Source organism: Carlito syrichta, unplaced genomic scaffold (genome assembly GCF_000164805.1).
Source record: "Carlito syrichta isolate Samal-C Ts95f unplaced genomic scaffold, Tarsius_syrichta-2.0.1 Scaffold316857, whole genome shotgun sequence".
NCBI lineage: Eukaryota > Metazoa > Chordata > Mammalia > Primates > Tarsiidae > Carlito > Carlito syrichta.
In genome coordinates, this window is record NW_007260953.1 from 356997 (window position 1) to 378491 (window position 21495).

The window sequence follows — 21495 nt, forward strand, 5'->3', positions numbered from 1 at the left end:
GCATGTGAGATACTGGGGGAGAGGAGGAGAGGAACGTGGCCGCCAAGCTGAAGGAGGTGATCTACAATTCAACTAGGCTGCAGCAGTCATGGGTCTGAAATCAGTGAAATTCATGCAGGTTTTAAAGGCCAAGCAGCTCACAGAGATTGGCATTTTCAGGATGGCCAGTGGAAGGGGTCATGTCAGTCTGGGCTCACCCACAGCAGAATGGACTCCATCTTGTCCAAGCCTTACCTCTCCCCCTAAAGCTCTTTGTACAGCTCTATGGAAACAGGGAAGATAGAAGGGAGAAGAGCAAGGATTTGCCATCCAGGCACCCCAAGGCAGAAGGGAAACTGGAAAGGGTAGCCCCTGCCCAAAGGTGTATATGTATGACTGTACACAAGAATGATTAAAATAAAAAATAGAAGCTGAGGCTACCAGTGGGTGTAGTCAGTCTTAGACTCAGCCAGACAAGTGAAAGGTGGAAGGCAGGCAGGGCTGCCAGGAGCTGGGAGGCCTCAGAGATGCCTGGGTGAGACAAATTTCTTCAGGATTTAATTGGCGTTGGCAGAGTGAGAACATGGTAGAACTGGTGCTTCCTAAAGGAGCTTGCTGGATTCACTGGGGTCTGGGTGGACCAGTGGGGCTTCTGTCCTATGTGTGCCCAGGTTATCTCCCTTGGCCATTGGCCAAATGCCCTTTGTAGAGTTTGCTTCTGTTCTATCTTATTGTGAGAGTTGAAAGGATGAAACATATACAGAGGGAAACAGGCTGCTGGCACAATACAACGAACACAAAAAGTGCTCCATAAATGTTGGTGGGATGAATGGATTAAAGTGGGAGAACAAAAAAGAAAGCAACACTTTACCCATTGTGCTATTTTTCTTTCTGTAGATGTCCTCATCTGTCCCGCCAGCACCCACATCTACCACAGTGGCTACTGAGGGGTTAATTCATTATGTGGTTAATTGGTTACCATCTACATTTATAGCTCTTGTAGCATCCAACTCCCATTACCAAGGAAGCCTGACATCACCAGCAGCTTCCTCCCACCCAATGTCACGGAATCACCCAGACAGTCAAGACAACACAAGGTCAAGGGCATTATGAGCAAAAGGAGCTTCTAGGGCAGGAGGCTCTGGTGTCAGGTTGGTGAACCTGTTAAGAGCTGGGAACCCTGTGATTATGTGGAAGAGGTTCCAGCTCAGTCGTCACGCTCCTTCCATGCAGGGACAAAATCTGCAGAAACCAATATGTGACCCTGTGAACATTAATTCACACCATCACATGCAGCACCACAGCACACATGACCAGCAAAGCAATAAGGATGGGAAGGAGGAGAAATTAGCACAGAGTCCTACTGTGGGTGCCTTGACATGCTACAGCTGTGACTATAGAAAGATTATTGCAATTTGTAGGATGTGGGCTAGCATGAGGGCCACCACTTGGTGAACGTTTCTTATGGGTATGATGTACTGTGCTGACAGTTCCATCCACTTCCTCTAATGCTTAATCCTCACAACAAATCTGGGGAGTTTTACCCCCATTTTCAGTAGAGGAAACTGAGGCTCAGTGATATCAACAGACTTGCTCCAGGTCAAGAGCTAGTTACGTTTTGGACTCTGGACCATTTTGTACCAAAAACTTATGTTCCATACCCAGGCTATATTGTAGAGATGGACACTACACCTGATTCTACTTCTGACAGGCAGCTTTGGGAGTATCTCTTTTACTCAAACCAAAGAAAATCCAAGGGTAAGAGAGGTAAAGAAGAAAGATATTTCTGTTCTGGTGAGGTGCTCTGGTGAAACTCTTCCATTATGCTGTACTATTTTCATTGTCTCAGCTAAGAGATTCCATCTCTCTTCAGTGGCTATTAAATAAACTCAGAACCAAGCTGGATAAAAGAAAGCTGGAGAGGGAATTAAGTTGCTTCAAAGGTGGTCTCAACTGGATTCTTAAGGGCATGGAAAACTTAAAGAAGAGTCGGAGGGACACATGATGTCATTAAGGAAGGAGAAGGATGGCCCCAAAGGGGAGGTCATGAAGAAATGTGGTCAATTGCAGCAGGAGAAATTTATTTAACAATTTGGGAAGCATTATCCAGCTGGTGGCTATGGAAGCCACTGTTCCCAGGGGAGGATTCCTAATTTCCTTCCCTGGAGAAGTATATACAGGAAGAAAGCCTCAGGCAAAGGTAATTTATTATATGAAGCCCTAAATGGTGGAAGATGGCCATCTCTCCTTGGATGTCATAGAGGCAGGAATCCCTGGTGACACTGTCTACTCTGATGATATTTCTGTTGTTTTCCCTGATATTCAGGGTAGGATCTGACCTAATACCTGATCAAACTCAGGATCTAGATGCTGAAGCTCACATCTGCATGGATTCAGGAAGAGCTTCCTACCTAGGCCCATCTGACTTCTTGCCCAAAGTACAGTAAATCTTCTCCTGCTCTCATAAGCTGTGGCTCAGAGTGGGTTCATGGGTTTCCAGGGGAACATGGTCATCTAGGAGACATCAGAAGATGACACTGCCTCAACCACATTGGCTTTAAAGGTTCAATTAAAAACAAATGCCTCTTGCTCATCTCCTGCTGGAGGGAAGGTCATGATTGCTGCTAACCTCAGTTGCTTTCCTCTGTCAAGTGCTGTGTGTTTGCAGGACAAGAGAGTTCAGTGAATTCAATGTTTCTGAAGACCTTTGCCAAAAACAGCCTTTAGGGGCAGCTGGATCCTACATCCAGACCACTTTGCTGCTTTCAGTTCTCAGAACTGAGAACCAGAGACTCATGGGGCTGGATTTTTGGCATTTCATCCACCTCTCTGGCTTTAGGAATGGCTGATCAAATAACCCCAGAAGATGAGAAAGACTTTGTCTAGTAACATTTGACAGCTTTCACTGACAGGGAATTTCTTCTATAAGGCTAACCCAAATCCCTTATGCAGTAGTTGAAGCTTTTTACCTTACCCAGTTATCAGTATAGCTGAGGATCTGAACAGCATTTATATATCGAGTCTGCCCCAAAATTTCTCCCTGCATGAAACTCTCTTCCTGTAATTGCACGTGCCTTTTTCCCCTTGGCTTTTCTTCAGGTTCTCTGTGTCCCTCTTAATTTCCAAAGCACAGAAGAATTATCCATAATACAGTCAACACTAAACCATGCCCTTTAAAGCCAATAATGAGCAACATTTATTAAGCATTAATAATGTGTCTAACACTATATAGGAATCATATGCACATTATCCTGTTTAATCTCCTCAATAATCTAATGAGATAATACACCCACTTGGTAGATGAGAAAATTGAAGTTCTGAGACACTAAATAACTTGAACAACACTCCGTGATACGTCCTGGACCCTGAATTTAATTCAAGGCAGTCTACCTCAGACAGCACACTCTTAACTACTTGGTCTCCTTGCCTGGGTAAATCCCAAGTGGCAAGTGACACTCTCAGACCAGCTTCCCCTGCCACTCAGCAGGTCAGGGGGCATCTGACATTTGTTCAGAGGATACCAACCCACTCTAGAAATCACCAGAAAAAAATATTTGCTAAAAAAGAGACATGACATATCTCGGTGCCAAGCAGAGCGAAGCACTGAGCAGTTTTCATTGATGGTGTCTCTACCCAGCTCCTGCATTTAGGAAGGAAGTCATCCTCCCTCCTTCCTTTTCACTTTCTATTTCTTGCCAGAAGCATCAGCCTAGCCATCCTTTATTCAAAGTGTGCCTCATTTTGTACTTTATAGTAGCTTCATACTTGGGTCAGCCCCATCCTACCTTGGACAGGGGACAAGGGGTCAATCTGCATGTGAATTCTTGTAAGCTTTGCTTGTTTCATAGTCCTGTTTGGTTCTCATAACTCCCATTCATTCTCTTGTAATACTATTGATCGCCAGTCACAAACTGGTTTAAGTGGCTGGAATCATTCAAACTTATTTCATTGATAAAACAATTCCATGTTCACGTTCCCTTGCATGGCTTATCTTATATAAAGTGAGGAGCTTAGACCAGATGGTCTCTAGGGGACCTTCTGGCTCTGATACACTCCAGTTTTTAGAATACTTCCTATAATAGATTACTTGGCATCCAATTTAGAAAACGGCACATTCCATACCATCGCTCTGGTGCTCTTGACATAACAGTAGTTGGTCCCATTATCTTGAAAACAAACGATGCCCAGAATTCAAGTAAGGTCCCTTGCTTCCCAGGGCAGTAAATCTCTGGTGGAATCTCAGTGTGGTTCTAGCTGCTTGGTGCCAAGTTAGAGGCTTTGCCTCTCTCCCTGGCTCCTGCCCATCCCCTCTCCAGTCACCCATCATCGTTTATATTAGCACATCACAGTACAGACACTTCCTATCTATTTCAGTCCACAATGACCCCCTTGGGGACCCACAGCCTCAGCTTCTGAGGCATAACTAATGATGGGGGCCAGCTGCCTCTCGGAGCCAGCAAATGATAACTCCTGGCTGCTCAAAGAAAAATAAGACATTCTTGAGCCATGGTGAGGAGTAACTCAGGTGTGGAAACAGTCAATTACCCTATTAATCAGACTAAGCAACCAGTTGTGGGATGAGTTAGAGTTATGCCTTGTTATAATTAATTATTCCACGTCTTGCAAGTGTGGACTGGTGGGCACTGAATGTGCATGTAGCACCAGAGGAGAGAAGCAGCACAGGGAGGGGACACTGTAGATGGCCTATCTTCATTTATCTTTACCTGGAAAGAGAACCCACAGCTGCACTCTGACTCCTATTTCCCAGAACTAAGGCTGCACTACAAGGCAGGCAATTCTTATCCAGAAACTTAAGTTAGCTAGACACACACGAAGAAGCTTTCTGTGTTCTTTAAATCACCAACAGGCAGTAGACTTCCTGTTTCTTCCTCATGTGGGAACATACATATTCTCAGATTTTCTCTATCCATCCACCACTGATTTCTAAGTTTCTACTTTTCAGTAGAAGCTGCTGCTTTTCAAGAAGCCCTCTGAAGTCCTTCCCCGATTTGAACTACTTGTCGAGAATTCAGCAGCTTGAGGCTTGCCTGTTAGAGAAGACTGAACCACCAGGTGGGTTACCTTGAGACCCCACACTGGCCACCTTCCCCTGGTGGGCAGTCTTCTGGAAGTGTCACCTTGGTACCCTAGCCGGGCCAGCTGTCTGACCTGCCACCCAGCAGGAGTTAACAACATGGTGTCAGTCAAGTTAGGCAAACGGGTTAGCACAGGCAAAGTTACTCCCAAGGTTACCGCCGCGACTCACCACTGTACATGTCAGGGTGGTTTCTTAAGGACGAGTCATTATAGGGGTGGTCTGCAATAAACAAAAGAGGGTGAGCAAACAGGAGGCCACGGAGAAGTCATGAGGCATAAACAAGGAGAGAATAAACAGAAATGCAAAGCCACAAAAACAACCGAGGAGTGCACCAGAGGCCTTTTGCAAAGGCAAGACATGGTGTGTATGGAAAGCAAATATGCTTGGGGAAGAACAAGCAACACAAAACAGCCCACAAAAGGGAAGAAAAGGTTAAATCCTGTAAAAGAAGGCAATAATCAAATAAGTTTCTTTTTAAATTAAAGAAATTAGGCTCGAACTTTAACTGCTTGGTCCTACTATGTGCTCGAACAAATAAGGATTAGTGGTCTCCTGTAGCCGTCTTTGAACAACTGCTTCTCAGCAAAGTCCTCAGTTCCCAGGACTCTGGGTCAGGCCAGCTCTGGGGCAGCTAAAGAGAAAGAAGTGTTAGTGAGCCCTGGGAAGACCAAAGTCCTACCCTGGGCAGAAGCTAAGCTGCAGGGGGCGGGAGGTAAATGGAAGGAAAAGCAGGTCACCAATAGAGAGAGTGGGACAGAGGGCCCCAGGCAGTGCCCAGCAATAAACACCTCCCCGAATCAGACCAGGAGGTGTGCCACTGTGGTCTTTGAGATGTCTCTGTTGGTAGAAAGCCCACCTGTGAGGAGGATGGGAGTAGTCCGATAAGGCAGGGAGAGCTTGGCTGAGGTTCAAGTTTAAGAATTTAGAAAGGGTCTTGGGATAGTAGAGAGAGTATAAGCTGTTGAGTTCTACACTTTGGACTGGAAAAGGCCTGCTGGCTACCCTAGAGATGAAAACATTACTTCAGGAGCAAGAGCAGTGACCTCAGCTACAATGGCAGATAATATAAACCCTTGAGCATTGGCTCTTTAGTGAGAAAGACACTTTGGAGTGGGCCACAGAATCACACCAATGTCCTTAAGTAGCTTTTCACTTTCTACCATGGACCCTTTCCAGTGACTGGGTTCAAGTTTTGACAGAACCAAAAGGGGGTGGGGTGCAGCTGACTGGAAGCTAAGTAGACAGCTCCGAAAAGCCCAGAAGGCAGTCCAACCGCCTGAGGGAAGACAGGTGCTCTGCCAAAACATTTGCATATTTGCCCCCTTACAACTAATTGCAAGAGGTATGGGAGTTCTTTTCTGGGATTGGCATTGCATTGCATCCCATATCTGCTCACCACCTGGTAGGAAGATTTTCATTATTCAGAACTCTCTCTTAAGACAGGGTTTGTCGTAAAAGACTTAGCCTGTTTGGGAAGTTGGCTTGGGTACATCTAGAGCTACAGGCGGGAACAGTTACGAAGAGGCAGGGGGCTCAGGGATAGGTGGGGGTGGCGACTGGGCTTGGGCGGCGACATTCTGCTCCTGTCCTGGGAGAGGACAATGGCACACACAGATGACAGGCCTTTCTTTCATGCCCCTATGCCAGCAGGTGAAATGTAACCTCTCTCTCTCCAGAGAAGTGACTCATACTCAGAACTGACCTCATAGTTTGTGGATTCTGGAGCACAGATGAGAAATTCAGGGAGGCTTTTTGACTCCTTTAAGAATGTCACTTAGACATTGAAGGAAGCAGGGGTAGCACTTTGTTGTCTGCCTCAGGAAGAGCCCTCCTCTCTCACCACAGTTGTCTCTTATTGTGCAGAAGGCACCAGAAGGGACCTGGCACCTGTCAGTGAGCAAAGTGGGCAGGGACATCTTTGCTAGCTGACTCCACTGCATCCCCAAACAGATTAAAAATGATTTCCGATTACCCAGTCTTTTGCATTATATACCCTGTCCCCTTCCTTAATGCAGGTGATGAAAACTGGATGTGATGAGATCTATTTCTTCTCAAGTGGGCAAACTATTACAGAAGCCCTGGTGAGAGCAGGACCTATGAAGCTGCCCCAACTTGACTGCTTTGCTTCCCACCCCCAGACCTGGTTCTGAAGGTACAAGAGGAAGCCTGTGTCCTTTCCAGACAGGAAAGTAGCGAGAGCACAACTGTGCTATTTTAAGCAACTGTACCCAATTCTGGGCTGGCTCGGATGCCCAGAACTTGCTCCCAGCCAAAGCTGCCTCTGGGAGAACTCCAGGAAGCTGACAGGGTTCTGTTCCAATCACCTAGATGGCTTCTTGTCATTCGGAGGGATAGGAGACCCAGAAATGAAGCACAAGCAAACATTTCTTAGATCCTTTTGCAGAGAAAAGAGTGTTTCTGGAAAGTCCAACTTCTAAATGTTGTTGAAATCTCTAATTGCTTAACTCTGCAGAGGAAGACTTTGCCACCTTGATCTCCCAGCCCCTGCTCCACCACACATGACAGTGGTGGCCTACGCCCAGGACGGCAGAAGGTCACCTAACTCAGTTCCAAGAGCAGTAGGCTGACATCCAACATTGCTTGTGCAAAAAGAGAGGGGGCCCAGCGATGATACTGCAGGTGACCCAGGGTCAGCTCAGTGAGCATCTTGCTCTTGATATCCCTGCTCCTCCCATTGCCAAGGCTGCCAGCCCTGTCCTGGCTGCTGGGCCATGCTGAGGTCCTGGGCAGACCACACTGTCCTCCTCAGCTCAGCCAGCTGGCAGGTGGTCACCCCGACGTGCACTGAGGAGACATCGCAGACTCCTCCCCGGGGGTCTCCCTGGACCTGAATCAGGAATAAGAAAGCCAGAGAAGGGGCAGCAGGAAGAGAGGCCAGGCCACCCTGCCAGGAACATGCAGGGCTTGTTGCAGGTTTCGGCAATCCTGTTGTCTGTCACCTTATGGGCGGTTCAACAACTCAGAACAGTGTGTGAGGACACTGCAGAGGCACGAGGGAGACAATGAGAGGAGAGCAGGATGGAGCTCAAGGAAAGAAAGATAGAGGGAAGAGAAGAAAGAAAGAAATAAGGGGGGAAATAGGCAGTAGGAAGTGAAAAAGAGAGAAAATGAAGACTAAAGAAAAAAAAACATGGGTAGGGAAACAAAACAAGGAAGCTGCTTCCTTCTGGACCCACCTGTATGCCATCTTGGAAATGGAGGGTGAGGCTGTGTCCAGTCTCAGAACCACCTGCCTCAAACATCAGCAGGGATTGAGGAGGAAGGAGAATACTAAGGGGTCAGCCCCCCTTGTCCTGAGAGAGGAATGAGTTTACCAAGACTCTCCTGACCCACACCCACCCAGGGGTCATCGCAAGCCACCTCCACAGAAACCCAGGAAGCTAGGGGTCAGCCTCTTCTCTGACCTGTAAAAACTGCCAGCACCCAATCCGTGGAAACTGCTAGTACCTTCTTTGCCTGGCCGCCCCCACAATCCTCACCATCCCCAGCATTGAGAATACCCACAGAGCAAGTCAGACAGACTAAGGTCTCTTTTTTGCACCTCCTCTATGGAAGACATGTTACAAAGCCATGGTGTATACCAATATAGACAACTTGCAAAGTCCTGAGTGGGCTGTGGACTTTGCAGCAAACTCTCCAGGCTGGCTTCTCCTCGCCAAGAAATGTGTTCCTGACTAAGCTTCTCTCCTCTGTGGAGAGCCACCAACGCTATGATGGGTCAGGAAATGCTGATTTGCTTTTGTACCAGCCAAACGGGATCAGGAAGTAGAAAGGAAAACAAATAAAACTAAAACATAAGTCTGCAACTCACAAACATGGTGATCCCATATGGTTCAGCATATACACATTACAGAATGAAATAGTTTGTTTTGGTGTATCCACTAGTTTTGATATTTTATATATGGTCTTCTTCTAGAAATAAGATAACCAAGCAATGGCCAGCTATAAAAGAAATAATCAAGCTGTGTCCTGGGAAGGATGCCAGATGCCCATCCAAAGCAGTGGCCCTCAAACTCTGGTATGTATGTGAATCACCTGGAGGGCTAAGAAAGACCAAAGGGGCTCAGGACTGTCAAGGGACTTTGGTGCTGGGCCTGGGGTATTGGCCAAGTTTAAGGTGACTCTGATTCCTACCAAAGTTTGTCCCCTCAGACTCAAGTACCCAAGGCTGCTTGGGCTCAGTGGGCTTCCTTCCCTTGGCCCCCAGCCTGGGCAGGGGTCTGCACTTACTGGTAAGAACCTTGAGGGTGAAGGGATTCTTCTGCTGGATGGTGTGGGTGAAGTGGAAGCGGGCATTGCAGCTGTAGTCAGTCTGCATGTCCTGTAGCATCACGTTGGAGAAATACAGGTCTCCATTATGGCCCTGGGAGACACGTTTGTCTTGGGTGATGGGCTCCATGGCTATAAGGAAGCAGAGGTACAGTAGCAGGTTAGTAGTCATGGTAACAGTGGCAATAATCACCATGAGCACTTACAGAGGGGTAGATGGGGACCAGGAGCTTGACATTATTTATTCTAATCCTCTTAACTCTGAAGTATGGCTTATTCCCATTTTACAGAAAACAAAGCAGGGGATTTAACATGTCCTGGGTTGCAAAGGCATTGAGGGGAGAGCAGGATTTTAGATTCCATCTCTTGTTCATGCCACAAAAGATCTTAGTTCCTGATGCCAGAGGGGAGAAACACAAGCCTTCAGATGCTCCCCAAAGTAGGAATCAAATTCTTAAGGATTTGTTCACCTTTGGGCCCTGGTACCCAGCTTAGGACCTGGCATATAGGAGGCAGTTTTCTGAATTAAATGAAATTGAACTTACTGAATTTGATCAAAACGTAACCATCAAAAAGAAATCTTGGTTTTTATTCCTAAGAAAAAGGCACTACTGGTTATAAATGTAAGAAGTATATCAATGATGTACACCATCAATTTTAAAAGATTTTCCGGTTCTAGAGATGTCAAAATATAAAAATGTATGCTTTTTAAAAAAATTTATTTTAAAAATGTGGGGTACAATTCAGGGATAGGTGTTCAAATGTTCATTATGCAGGTATTCTTTGTTGATGAGGTGTGGCCCCTGGCAGTTTCCTGCTACTGTCAATTCCACCCCCTACCTCCCCTGGCAGTTTCCCACTATTGCCAGTTCCTTTCTTACAGTATTATGATAATTGTGCAAGGTCTACTTATGAGTGAGAATATGTGGTACTCAGTTCTTTGTTTCTGTGATAGATCACTCAGTATTATAGACTCTAAGTCCATTCAAGTTATGTGAAGTTCATAATTTTGTCCTTCTTTATAGCTGTATAATATTCTATCATGCATATATACCAGAAAATGTGTGCTTTTTAGAATGAATGACATCCTAGGAGTGGCTGGGAGTAATGACTATATTATCTATATATTTTTTCAAGCACTGCATATGGTGTAAACTCAAAAGACCAGATCTCCAGGTTGTTAGGTTTATTAAACTATACTTAAGGCTGGCTGCTCATAGCTATCTCCTCTTATCCCCACAAATTGATTTTTTAAGTCACCATTTCTTAAAGCACAAGGCTAATGATACCAACTTTCCCCCAGTGGGCTGGGCAGCTTCTCAAATCATTCCTTAAGGATTTACTGTAGGCTTATTATGTGCCAGGCACTGTGCTAGGTGCTGGTGGAAGAGACATGAACAAGAAAGACAATTTCTGCCCTCAGAGAACTCCCAGTCTAGCAGAAGAGATATCAGATAAAAAAAGCATTGCAATGCAGTGTGGTGAGCAGAACGCATCAGGGAAGAAGGGGATAAACTGCAGAAAAGGACCCAATCCATCCCAGGGGGTCTTAAGCTGAGCCTTGAAGGTTGCATATCTTCAGCGTAACCATCAACCACTGTACCAGGCAGAAAAGACAGAGTAGCTAGGAGGTTTCCAAACAGCAGAAAGAGTGTGGAGTGTGTGCTAAAGGCTAAGAGCACACAGTCATTCAGGGATCCAGGGGTGGGAGAAGTGCTGGAGAGGCAGAGGGACGGATCAGGAAGGGGACTGTGTGCCAGGGAAAAGGGTCTGGATCATTTTTGAGGTGAAGGAGAAGCCAATGAGAAGCTGTAAGCAGACGAACAGAGCTATGTGATTCATGTTTTTGGAAAGACTGGGAGGCCTGTTATGGATAACTGCTGTAACCCAGGGAAAAGCTGATGGTGGCCTGGGCTGGGGAGATGCCCGTGAGGATAGAAAGAAGAAGAGGGTCTGAGATCTGCTTGGGAGGTAGTGTAGATACAATCTGGTGATGAAGGTGGTGTAGGGGATGAGAGGTGAGTCTGAACTGTGAACTAATAAACCAAGCCACCCCGTGGCCCGGCAGCCATCCCCACACAAGTACACTGTGATGAGGGAAGAGAACAGTGAATGAGCACAAAGCCATCCCCATCCGTCTAACAACTCACAGCGCTGCCTCATTGACAGGACAGCCTCTTTTGGAAGCAGGCTGGGAAGAATTCAGGGATGGAGAGAACGATAGATGACAGGCAGCCATCGAGACAGCTAGCTAGACTGATAGATGGATGGACAGGTAGGGAAGGGGAGATGGAAGGAGGGAGAGAGGTGGCAGACAGGTAAGTAGGAAGGGAAGCCAAGAAGACAGACAGACAGTCCTCTATTTACCTTTACAATGCCTCTCTTTTTATTTTAATTGAAAGCATGGGAAGACACTGAGGTCCAGAGAGATTGAGCCTCAGTCCAAAATTGAGCCAGAACAATCCCTGAATGATGCTACTCTGTTCCCCTACTCCAACACCCTATCTCCCCATCTCTTTTAGTAAAGGTTTCAACCCCCCATTCACCCTTCCTCCTACGAAGAAGAGCAAATCAGAGTAAATCCAGACTGGCTAAAGATTGAAGGAGAAGGCTTGGTATCACCTGCTTTCAATTGAGCTACTGAAAAAACACGGTTTCTCCTTTTCTTCTTTATTCCTTTTTTTTTTGCTTTTTTTTTTTTGAGTTGGAGTCTCAGTCTGTCACCCAGACTGGAGTGCAGTGGCATGCTCCTGGCCACTGCAGCCTTGCCCTGCTGGGCTCCAGCAATCCTTCTGCCTCAGCCTTCCAAGGAGCTGAAACTACAGGCACATGCTACCATGCCCGGCTAATTTTTGATTTATGGCAGAGACAATTGCCTAGGTGGGTCTCGAACCTGCGGGCTCAGACAATCCACTCGCCTCGGCCTCCCAAAGTGCTAGGATTACAGGCTGAGCCACCAAGCCCAGTCTTTTTCTTGCTTTTCTTTATCATCATCACAAGTGTTACCAAGAACTTCCCATGTGTCTAGCCCCGTGTCTAGCCCTGTTAGCATCTTGGACACATTGACTCACTTATCCTTACAAGTATCCTATTAGTTAAGTACAATTATTAGCCAGAAGAGGAAACTGAGGCCTCTTCTTTATGGCTGCATAATATTCCATCGTGTACATGTATCAGAAAATGTGTGCTTTTTAGAATGAATGACATCCTAGGAGTGGCTGGGAGTAATGACTATATTATCTATATATTTTTTCAAGCACTGCATATGGTGTAAACTCCAAAGTCAGATCTCCAGGTCGTCAGGTTTGTTAAACTATACTTAAGGCTGGCTACTCATAGCTATCTCCTCTTATCCCCACAAATTGATTTTTAAGTCACCATTTCTTAAAGCACAAGGCTAATGATGCCAACTTTCCCACAGTGGACTGGTTAAATAACTTGCTCTAGATTAGTGGTCCCCAACCTTTTTGGCATCAGGGAACAGTTTTGTGGAAGACAGTTGTTCCACAGATGGTGAGGGGTGGGGGATCTTAGGTTCTCATAAGGAGCGCACCTAGATCCCTTGCATGCACAGTTCACAATAGGGTTTGCGCTCCTATGAGAACCTAATGCCGTGGCTGATCTGACAGAAAATGGTGCTCTGCTTGCCCACCACTCACCTCCTTCTGTGCAGCCAGGTTCCTAATAGGGCTTGAACCAATACCGATCCATGGCCCAGAGGTTGGGGACCCCTGCTCTAGACCACACAGTTAACAGCAGGCTGGCTGGAAAGAGCCCAAACAGCCTCTGCCACAGAGCCTGTGTTCTCTGTCCTGTGGTTACTTTGCACCTGCTTCTGGAGTCAAGTTCTTCTGGCTTGGGCAAGTCGTCCCCCTCCATTTAACACACCTGTCCCACTCCCTAAGATTGAAATAGAAACAAGGTGCCCAAGACTCACAGCTGCTCATCCAGAAGATGACTGGAGATGGAAGTCCGGGCGGGGGGTTGCACTGGAGCGTCAGGGGAGCACCTTCTTGGACCACGACAGGGTCTAGGTTTTCCTTGGGCCACAGAGGAGATTCTGAGGAGAAGCAGATGAGGAGGATAAAGTGAGGGTGACGGCTGGAGCCAGGGCAAGTGCAGGGCCAGAACCAGGGATGCAAGAAGGAGAAAAACGAGGGGCGACTGGATAAGGAGGGAGGCAAGAGAGAGGAACAGGACACATGAGTCTATGAGAGGGCAGCCCTTGAGAGGCAGAGGAAGGGCGGCCTTTTGTCTGAATGGATGTGCATCTTCAAAGGCTCCCCTCCTTTCCCCTCTCCTAGCCCTGAGTGGCCAGTGGAGTTGTTGCAGGCTCTAGTTTGGAAGTTGTCTTTCCAGGGAATCTTTCTGAGCTGGGGGAGATGCACGGAGGGCACCTATAGGCCAAGGGTTGGACAGCCTTTCTGGAATGGCCTCCATGCTCCTGTCCCCCATCTTCCCAGGAGCAGGGCATTCTGGCCCTGCCCCACGCTACTCACTAGACACCTGCAGGCGGATCCTGTTGGAGAGGGCCGTGCCAAATTTGTTGCGGGCAAAGCACTGGTACTCCCCCTCGTATTCTTCTGGTCGCCCGCCACTGCGGAAGTCAATCACCAGGGTCCCAGACCTCCTCCTCATGGACACCCGGGGGTCCTTGGCGATGTTGAAGAACCTGCTGTTTCGAGTCCAGTGGAAGCTGTGGACAATGGGATCAGGGCAACCAAGATGAATGGGGTGGGCTCAGGGCTCCAGGCAGATCTTAGACCCCCCCGTCCCCAGCTCAGTGCCAAATTTCCCATTTTCAGTCCCATCACCACCACCCCCATTATCAACGGGCCCCAGCCTGGCTGAGCGGCAGAACCATTGGGGAGCTTGATAAAATGCAAAGTTCCAGGTGCCGCCCTGGTGAATTTCCAGTAGAAGTATTTTTACCCAGCCAAGGCAGGAAATCATGGTTGTAAGTGGTACATACAAGCAGCCACTGGAGGACGATGCTGAGCACACAACTGAGCAGTGGGCAGCGATTTTAGGATCTAGAATAGTAGCTCCTTCCACCCCAGGACATTCCTAATCTCCTACTAGGAATGCAAACTCAAATTCACATTTCACCCAACCCAAACGCATCAGGAAGGTAGCTCTGCTCTACTACCCTCTTAATTTTCTAATCCTCTCTAAAGCTAAAGTGAAATGGCTTGGGCTATCTGTGCCCTGCTCAGTAAGTGTAGATTATAAAGCAGTGGCCATACACTGTAGCCCAGGAGGGGCAGTTTTAAAGAGAAAGCAGCCTAGTAGAACTGAGCCCCGGGTGAAGGGCACTAGAGTAGCCCCTGCCTCTCCTGGGAGGATGTGTGTGTCTGCTGCACCCACAGCCTCAGCTATCCATGGAATCGCTAGTAAAAGCAGCAGGAGAAAGCAAATCAGAAGCAGAAGTGGCCACTCAGTATCCAAGAGTTATTGACCCCCTCAATGGAACCACGGAGAAAAAACCAAGTCTCTGAAGCAAGATCACGGAGGCGCTGAATGACCCTTCAGGGTAACTCCCACTTTGGGCAAGGGAGTCCCTGTTGGTTCCCTGGCTCACAGCTCTGGGTGACTTGTCTCACTTATGCCCAGGGATGAGGGCAGAGACAAGGTTGCCACCCACCTGGCAGCCTCCACCCTGCTTCATTTCTCCTGCTGACAGACACACCCTAGATGGGATCCTGTCATTTCTGGCTCTCAGTCCTGCATGAGGCTCCTGGATGGTCTAGCCTATGGATGCTGCTTTGAGGATGGGGGACGGATAACTTAACATCTGCCATCTCTCCAATGCTTATCATTTGGTAGAAATAAATCTGGCCTTGGAGGTCAGAGGCCTGGGCTTATATCTAGGTTCTGCTCCTTTAGAGCTAGGTGATCTTGCAAAAGGTACTTAACATCTCCACACCTCTCTCTCACCACCTCTTCATAAGGACGTGGGTCCTCCCAAGAGGGCAGTTAGGTGGTCAAACTGTTAATGGGAGTAACAGCACCTAACACGGAACCTGGACAGGGTAGGCTTTCAACTTATGTCTGCTGTTACCTCATTCGGCCCTGATACACATAAATAAGAAGGGACAAGCTCAGGATGAAAGATTCTTGTCAGCTAGGAAAAGGAACTGCCTATAAGCTAAACATGGGGCGGATGATGGGAACATCAGGCAAGGGAAAGAACGTTATCAGAGAACTTAATATCTAGTCCTGGCTTTTGGTATGAAATTAAGTCACTGAAGTTTTCCAGCCTTCAGTTTCCTTACAGCTAGATTTCCCAGTTACCTAAGTTGTACCTTTCACGTGGCAGGTGCCTAACAGATATGTTTTGAATGGACAAATCTAATTTTTCAGTTGCTTCATTTGTCTTAGGTCTCATTAGATCCAGGGGCAAGGGGTGGTTCCAACGCCCTTACTTTAGGCCCTTTCCCCTCCACTCACCTGGGGGCGGGGTTCCCCTTTGCTTCACACTCAATCAGGATGTTGTCACGGGGGTCCACGATGTGATCCTTCACTGACTGCTTGGTGATGGTCGGTGGCTGGGTCACTGCAACAGTGCACATGGGGGCAGTCAGGGCTGCAGGGACATTTCTGGGTTCCGGCTTGGGGAACAGCTGAAATTAAGAGCTTCAGAGCCACATGTGCAAGCAGGTGTGAGCGGGGCCCCATTCTAGAGTCCCAGCTCTTAAATGGGGCCGCAGGAAAGGTGTGGGTTCAAAGGCTAAGCATAAGAAGATTCCCTTTAAAAAGATCCCACAGCATCTCTAGGAGAAACAGAAGGCCAGGCTTTTGTTTTACCCATTCTTACATTCCAATGCTTAGCACAACGCACAACACACAATAATTCTTGATAAATGTTTATTGAATGAATAAAGGAGCAAAAAGCAGCTAAATTTCCAGAACTTGGGAATCATGGTGGTTCTGAGTCCTAGAGGCTCAGTAGATAGCCAAACTATGGCGAAGTTAGGGCAGAAAGAAGTTTTAGTCCCCAAGAACTTCCCAGGGACTTGTCTGTATGCCAAGGAGCCAGATTCTCTCACTCTAGCCCCAGCACCAGAGTTCTATACCCTAGGGTCCCATGCCAGCTACTGGAGAATGGAGGAGCAGTGGAGGCTGTAGTGCCAAAGACCCTCTTCATGTCACCTGCTCCTCTGCCTTTCCCAGCAATAGGAAGCTCCGAGCAAGCCTCTTTCCTTCCCATGGGGAGGGAATTTCACTATGGGGCTCTAGTGTCAGGCCCCGCAGAAGTCTCAGTAGGCAGGGCAGAGAGGCCACCATGCACCCCCAGGTACCTCCTCACCCCTCGTTCCTCCCTCCCACCTCCCATGGGCACAGGTGCAGAGAGGCACACGGGGACTTACGCTCATTCTGAATGCTTGCTGTTAGTTCCGATGGGTTAGCATTGGGAGGGGAGAAAAGAAGAACATCGTTATTGCATGCGACTATCCGCCCAGGTGTCCTCACACCCCAGCATGCAGGGAAGGGTGAGGCAGGCTTGGGGAGGGCACTGAGCACTGGGTTTTCTCCTCCCAGCTGCAGAGCTCTGTGGAAGAGTAAAGCAGGGTTGGGGAACAGACCCACCGAGTACCTTGTGAAGATGATCACACCTCCCCAGGAGACCAAAACCACATAGCTGAGCAGAAAGACCAGTTTGTGACCAAAGGAAAGTGTCATCGGGGAAGTCTACATATCCAAAAGTGGCAATAATGCTTTAAAGATGCTCAGAAGATACTTCCCACCACCTTACACCATTGAGGGAAGTGGGCTCTTTGGCCAATGGTGCAACAAGGCAGTGGAGGGTGAGACTGAGTAGGGGAGTAGATCTGAACACTGCTCCAGGTCAAAGCTCCAAGGTCTCGCTTCTCCTACTACACCTTCTTCTCTTCACACATGAAAGCATCTTCTCTCCTCACCATCTCATTCGGAAGACTCTAGAGACAGATGAAGTATCCACCCTATTCATGGGCATTGTTCCCATCCATGGCACATTGCCCTATAGAAATCCTACCTCTCCATGAAAGACTCTGAAAAGGAAGCAGAGCCTGGTGCTTCCTCCTGTGCTTTTTACAAAGAGAGTAAGGAGGCAGGTGGCACAAATCTCCCCCAGCCCTTCTTTGAACTGTACCTGTGCTTGTACAGGTGTGCTCCTATACGGGTGAGTATATGAGTTTGGGGTCTGGGTCTCTCAGACTTTAACAACCACATGAATCACCTCAAGTCTGGCTAAAACGCAGGTTCTGATTCAGTCGGTTTAGGGGTGGGGACTGAGATCCTGCATTTCTGACAAGTACCCAGATGATGCTGTTGGTGGTATGCGGACCACGCTTTGGATAGCAAGGTTTTTTAGATGGTAGGGAAAAGGTCTTGGCTCAAATTTGTTTGCAGAGAAGATAATGTGTGGCTGTGACTTTTAAAAATGTCTTTTCCTTATGATTCTATCAGAAAGTAACATGACATTCTCACTTCACGCTGATGGAGACTATCGTGTGGGTGATGCAGGGTGAGGGTTTCCTGGGGGTGAGGGGGCTGCTGGGATCAAAGCAGAGCCATGGCAACCTTGAAGCCTTTTGATCTAGCTAGAGTGAGACGGGGACTAGGATTCCAAGGGCTCAGAGAGCGCAGCCTGCAGAGACCAGAGTTAAGCCAGGAAGAAGAGATGCAGGGACCATTGTAGCAGAAAAGGGGAGAGGGAACCCAGAGGAGGGGTGAAGTGTGGCTGGATGACTGCTCGCTATCTACACTGTCGGCAGGGGACAGTCTTGAGAGTAAGACCCACAGAAAGGTCCAAAGTACTTCTTTCCAGTGGGTCTGGGTTGTGAGGCCCCAGTAGCACTGAAGACACTTTCTGCTTTACCAGTTTCCCCTGGCTGCCTGTGCGGGAAACAAAAAGGAATAAAAAGTCCAGGGGGAAGGCATAGTCTACAGTTTTTGAACACAGGCTCCCTGGATTCACCCCGGTAGCATCTTCACCTATATGTGAATTTTTTGCCAGAGCTCCATGGAGGGCAATCCTGGAAAGACTAAAAAAAAGCTAATGGGGCTGGACTTTTTTTTGGGGGGGGGGGATCAGGGAGATGGGCCCATTCTCAGGACAGGCTGGAGCCCACTCCTCTTGACCCCCAGCCCAGTGCTCCGGCTTCTTCATTCAGGACACAGTTGCTGTCTCTTAGGGCCTCACCCAGGGTGGAAAGACAGACAATGAACCTTCTTTGCCTGCGTGGTCTTCAAGTCTCTTTTTTTTTTTAGTTGGAGTCTCACTGTCACCCAGACTGGAGTGCAGTGGCCGCTCCTGGCCACCGCAGCCTCGACCTGCTGGGCTCCGGTGATCCTTCCACCTCAGCCTTCCAAGGAGCCGGAATTACAGGCATGCACTACCACGCCTGGCTGATTTTTTTGATTTATTGTAGAGATGAGGTCTCGCTGCCCAGGCGGGTCTCGAACTCGCGGGCTCAGGCAATCCACTCACCTCAGCCTCCCAAAGGCGCGGGATTGCAGGCTGAGCCACCGAGCCCGACTAAGCCTCTTTTTTATAAAATTAAAGGTCGGTTCAATGAAAAGTACCCTAGACATAGTTTGGGGAATCTCAAATCCAAGGAAGGAAAGTCACTTGGCTAAGATCACACGGAAGTTTGCTGCAGAGCTAGAATGAGACCCAGCTCTCCTGCAGCCTGATCTACAGCTCTTTATAAAAAAAAAAAAACTGCTCCTAGGCCAGAGGGGTGAGTGAACCAGGAGGGACTTTGAGACTCTGTTCTTGACATTTTGAACAAGGATGAGTGAGAGAGGAGACCATGGGTGGCAGATACTCTGAGGGCAGCTAGAGCTGGCTGGATGCTGTCATTGGCTCCAGACTGATGATCTGCCCAGGAGCCTTGGGAGAATCTACTTGCCTAAAGGTATAATGACAGATGCAGCCACCACTGTGCTACCAAGAAGTTTATTGCAGGGACAGAATCCGCCCAGAAGACAAGCCACAGGGAGAAGACAGTGGGAACAGCACCTGCCTTCTCTCTTTCTGAGGTGCAGTACATATGACGATGTCCAGGGGAGAATGAATGGCTCTTCTGGCTTCCAAGTGGGAGGAAAAGCCTTCCAACTGGGCTCCGCAGGGGGTGAGGCAGAGCCTACCCCCTGAGAGTTTTAGTACCTGGTTTTGATATGTACAACCTCTAGTGCCCATCCCTCCTGAGGAGTGTGAGTATGCAAGTACATGTGAGTGTGCATTGAGGCTGTCCCACAGCATTATGGGGATAAAGGTGGAGAAGAAGTATCTGTGTCACTCCCCTGTCCTCCTCTGTGGGTTCCTAGGAGAAAAATCCTGAGTCTCCTTGATGCAGGGACGAGGTTGGAGAGGCCAGCAGACTCACTGCTGGCAAATCCACTCTGGTTGATGAAGCGACCCTCTACTTTTCTCAAAGGTCACACTGTTCTCCTTGGGGCTGGGGAGGGAGGGAGGAGATGAGTGGGAGGGGTGCATGTGACCCCGCTGGCACTCCCAAGTGGGAGCTAGAGGCTTCGATGAGGGATATGTAGCAGCAACGCAGGGCTCTGCTCCAGGAGGCCTGCTGTGCCCAAACTCCCCAGAGCAGAAGCAATGGCCCTGACCTAGAGGCACAGAAAATGCCCCCCACAAAACACAAGCAAGTAGAGGGATGCCTGCTAGGGCAGCCTCAGCCTGAGCCCGTCAGCCCCTCCCAGCCAGAGAACGTTAGGATGCCTGATCTTCCTCAGCCCAGGGTAGAGCCGAGGATGGACCTTCAGGTCACTTGGAATAGCATCACCGTAGGACTTCTCTCTCCATCACAGAGGCGCTGCAGTCATATCCAGGTTCTGCCACCTTCTGATGTTCTAACCCACAGGCTAAGGATAATCAATACCTACTTCGCGGGCTCATGTGAGCACCACATGCAATTAGACATGTACAGCACTAGCTTTCTGCCTGGCACATGGCAGCTGCAATTACAGTGGGATGCAGGAGGAAAGGCTCAAAGAAGGCAGAATGACCAGGTAGGGGTGGGGCATGTTGGGTGCCAAATTTGGGGGTGTCAAGAGATTCTCTTTTCACTCCATCACCCACTTGCTGCGTGACTGAGCTAGCAAGGGCTTGAGTTTCCATGAACATAACATGGAAGGGGGTCCTCCCAGGCCCTCCTCAGGGACACAGGAATGGGGAGATGGTGGTGAGGAGGTCAGGGCACTCTCAGCTCTGCCCCACAGGTGGGACTTTGGCGAGCCTGATTGTTTGAGGGCTCTTGCCATGTCTGTCAACTGTAGCGCTTCGGAAATTCAGATCCTTACTACAAACACCAAAGCCATCTATTTTAGGCTCACCCTGCAGGGACCCCTCACCCACTGACCCTTGAGATCAAACTGGCAGGTGAGTGAGTGAGGAGAAGCAGCAGAAGAGAAATGAACCTTCACCACTTCCCTGATAACCCAATTTCCTTCCCCTGCTCCTTCCTCTCCAGGGATGTGGCCTTACCAGGCTCCTTATTGGATTGTCTGCCTGGTACTGTTAATGAGAAATTCTCCTTGAGCCAGCTGTGCACAGACGGTCGCCATAGGAACAGTTTCTCTCACAATGCTCCTCTCCTTCCTTTCTATGCGTGTGCGCACACACGTGTGCATGCATACACAAGCACACATGCAAGTACACATACCTGGGGCTATTGGGAGGGCAGCAGGGACCTCGCCCATGTCTCTGGGCCCAACTTATAGTCCTCACTGGCCTTCTAGCATGTAGAAGCGTTCCTTTCTCTGGGGCAGCTATGATTGGTGAGGTGGAGTGCAGGTAGGGCCGAGATACCTGCAACTCTTCTCTAAATGATGCCAACTTCAGGACCAAAGGTCTGGCTTTGGAGAGCTCAGCGGGGACTTCTTGAAGTCTGTATTACTCTCCTGCTCTCTCCCCAGACATCTGTCAACTAGAGAGGGCCCCCAAGCCAGTGCTGGCATTGTGTGGGTCTCATTTATTCCTTGAAGCAGGGAACAGGGGTCAGAGGTGGTGTGTCTGCATCTTAGCATGGGGATGCTAAGATATCTCAGCAGAAGTAGAACTGTGGTAGAGGTGGCACACAACTAAAGGCAAGGCCAAGGAGTCCCGCCAATCAATGGGCCAT

The 21495-nt window shown here is 48.5% G+C and overlaps 1 protein-coding gene across 3 annotated transcripts in view; it reads right to left on the minus strand.

The window, feature by feature from the left end:
* Nucleotides 1-21495, minus strand: part of NFASC (neurofascin) — a 101606-nt gene that overhangs the window by 55257 nt on the left and 24854 nt on the right. For all 3 annotated transcript variants that reach the window (XM_008074681.2, XM_021707362.1, XM_021707363.1), the window contains exons 3-7: nucleotides 16738-16755; nucleotides 15818-15923; nucleotides 13867-14063; nucleotides 13305-13427; nucleotides 9329-9499 (exon numbers count right to left, since the gene is read on the minus strand). In XM_008074681.2, the coding sequence (XP_008072872.1) occupies nucleotides 9329-9499; nucleotides 13305-13427; nucleotides 13867-14063; nucleotides 15818-15923; nucleotides 16738-16755 (615 nt within the window). The remainder of the gene's footprint in view (nucleotides 1-9328; nucleotides 9500-13304; nucleotides 13428-13866; nucleotides 14064-15817; nucleotides 15924-16737; nucleotides 16756-21495) is intronic.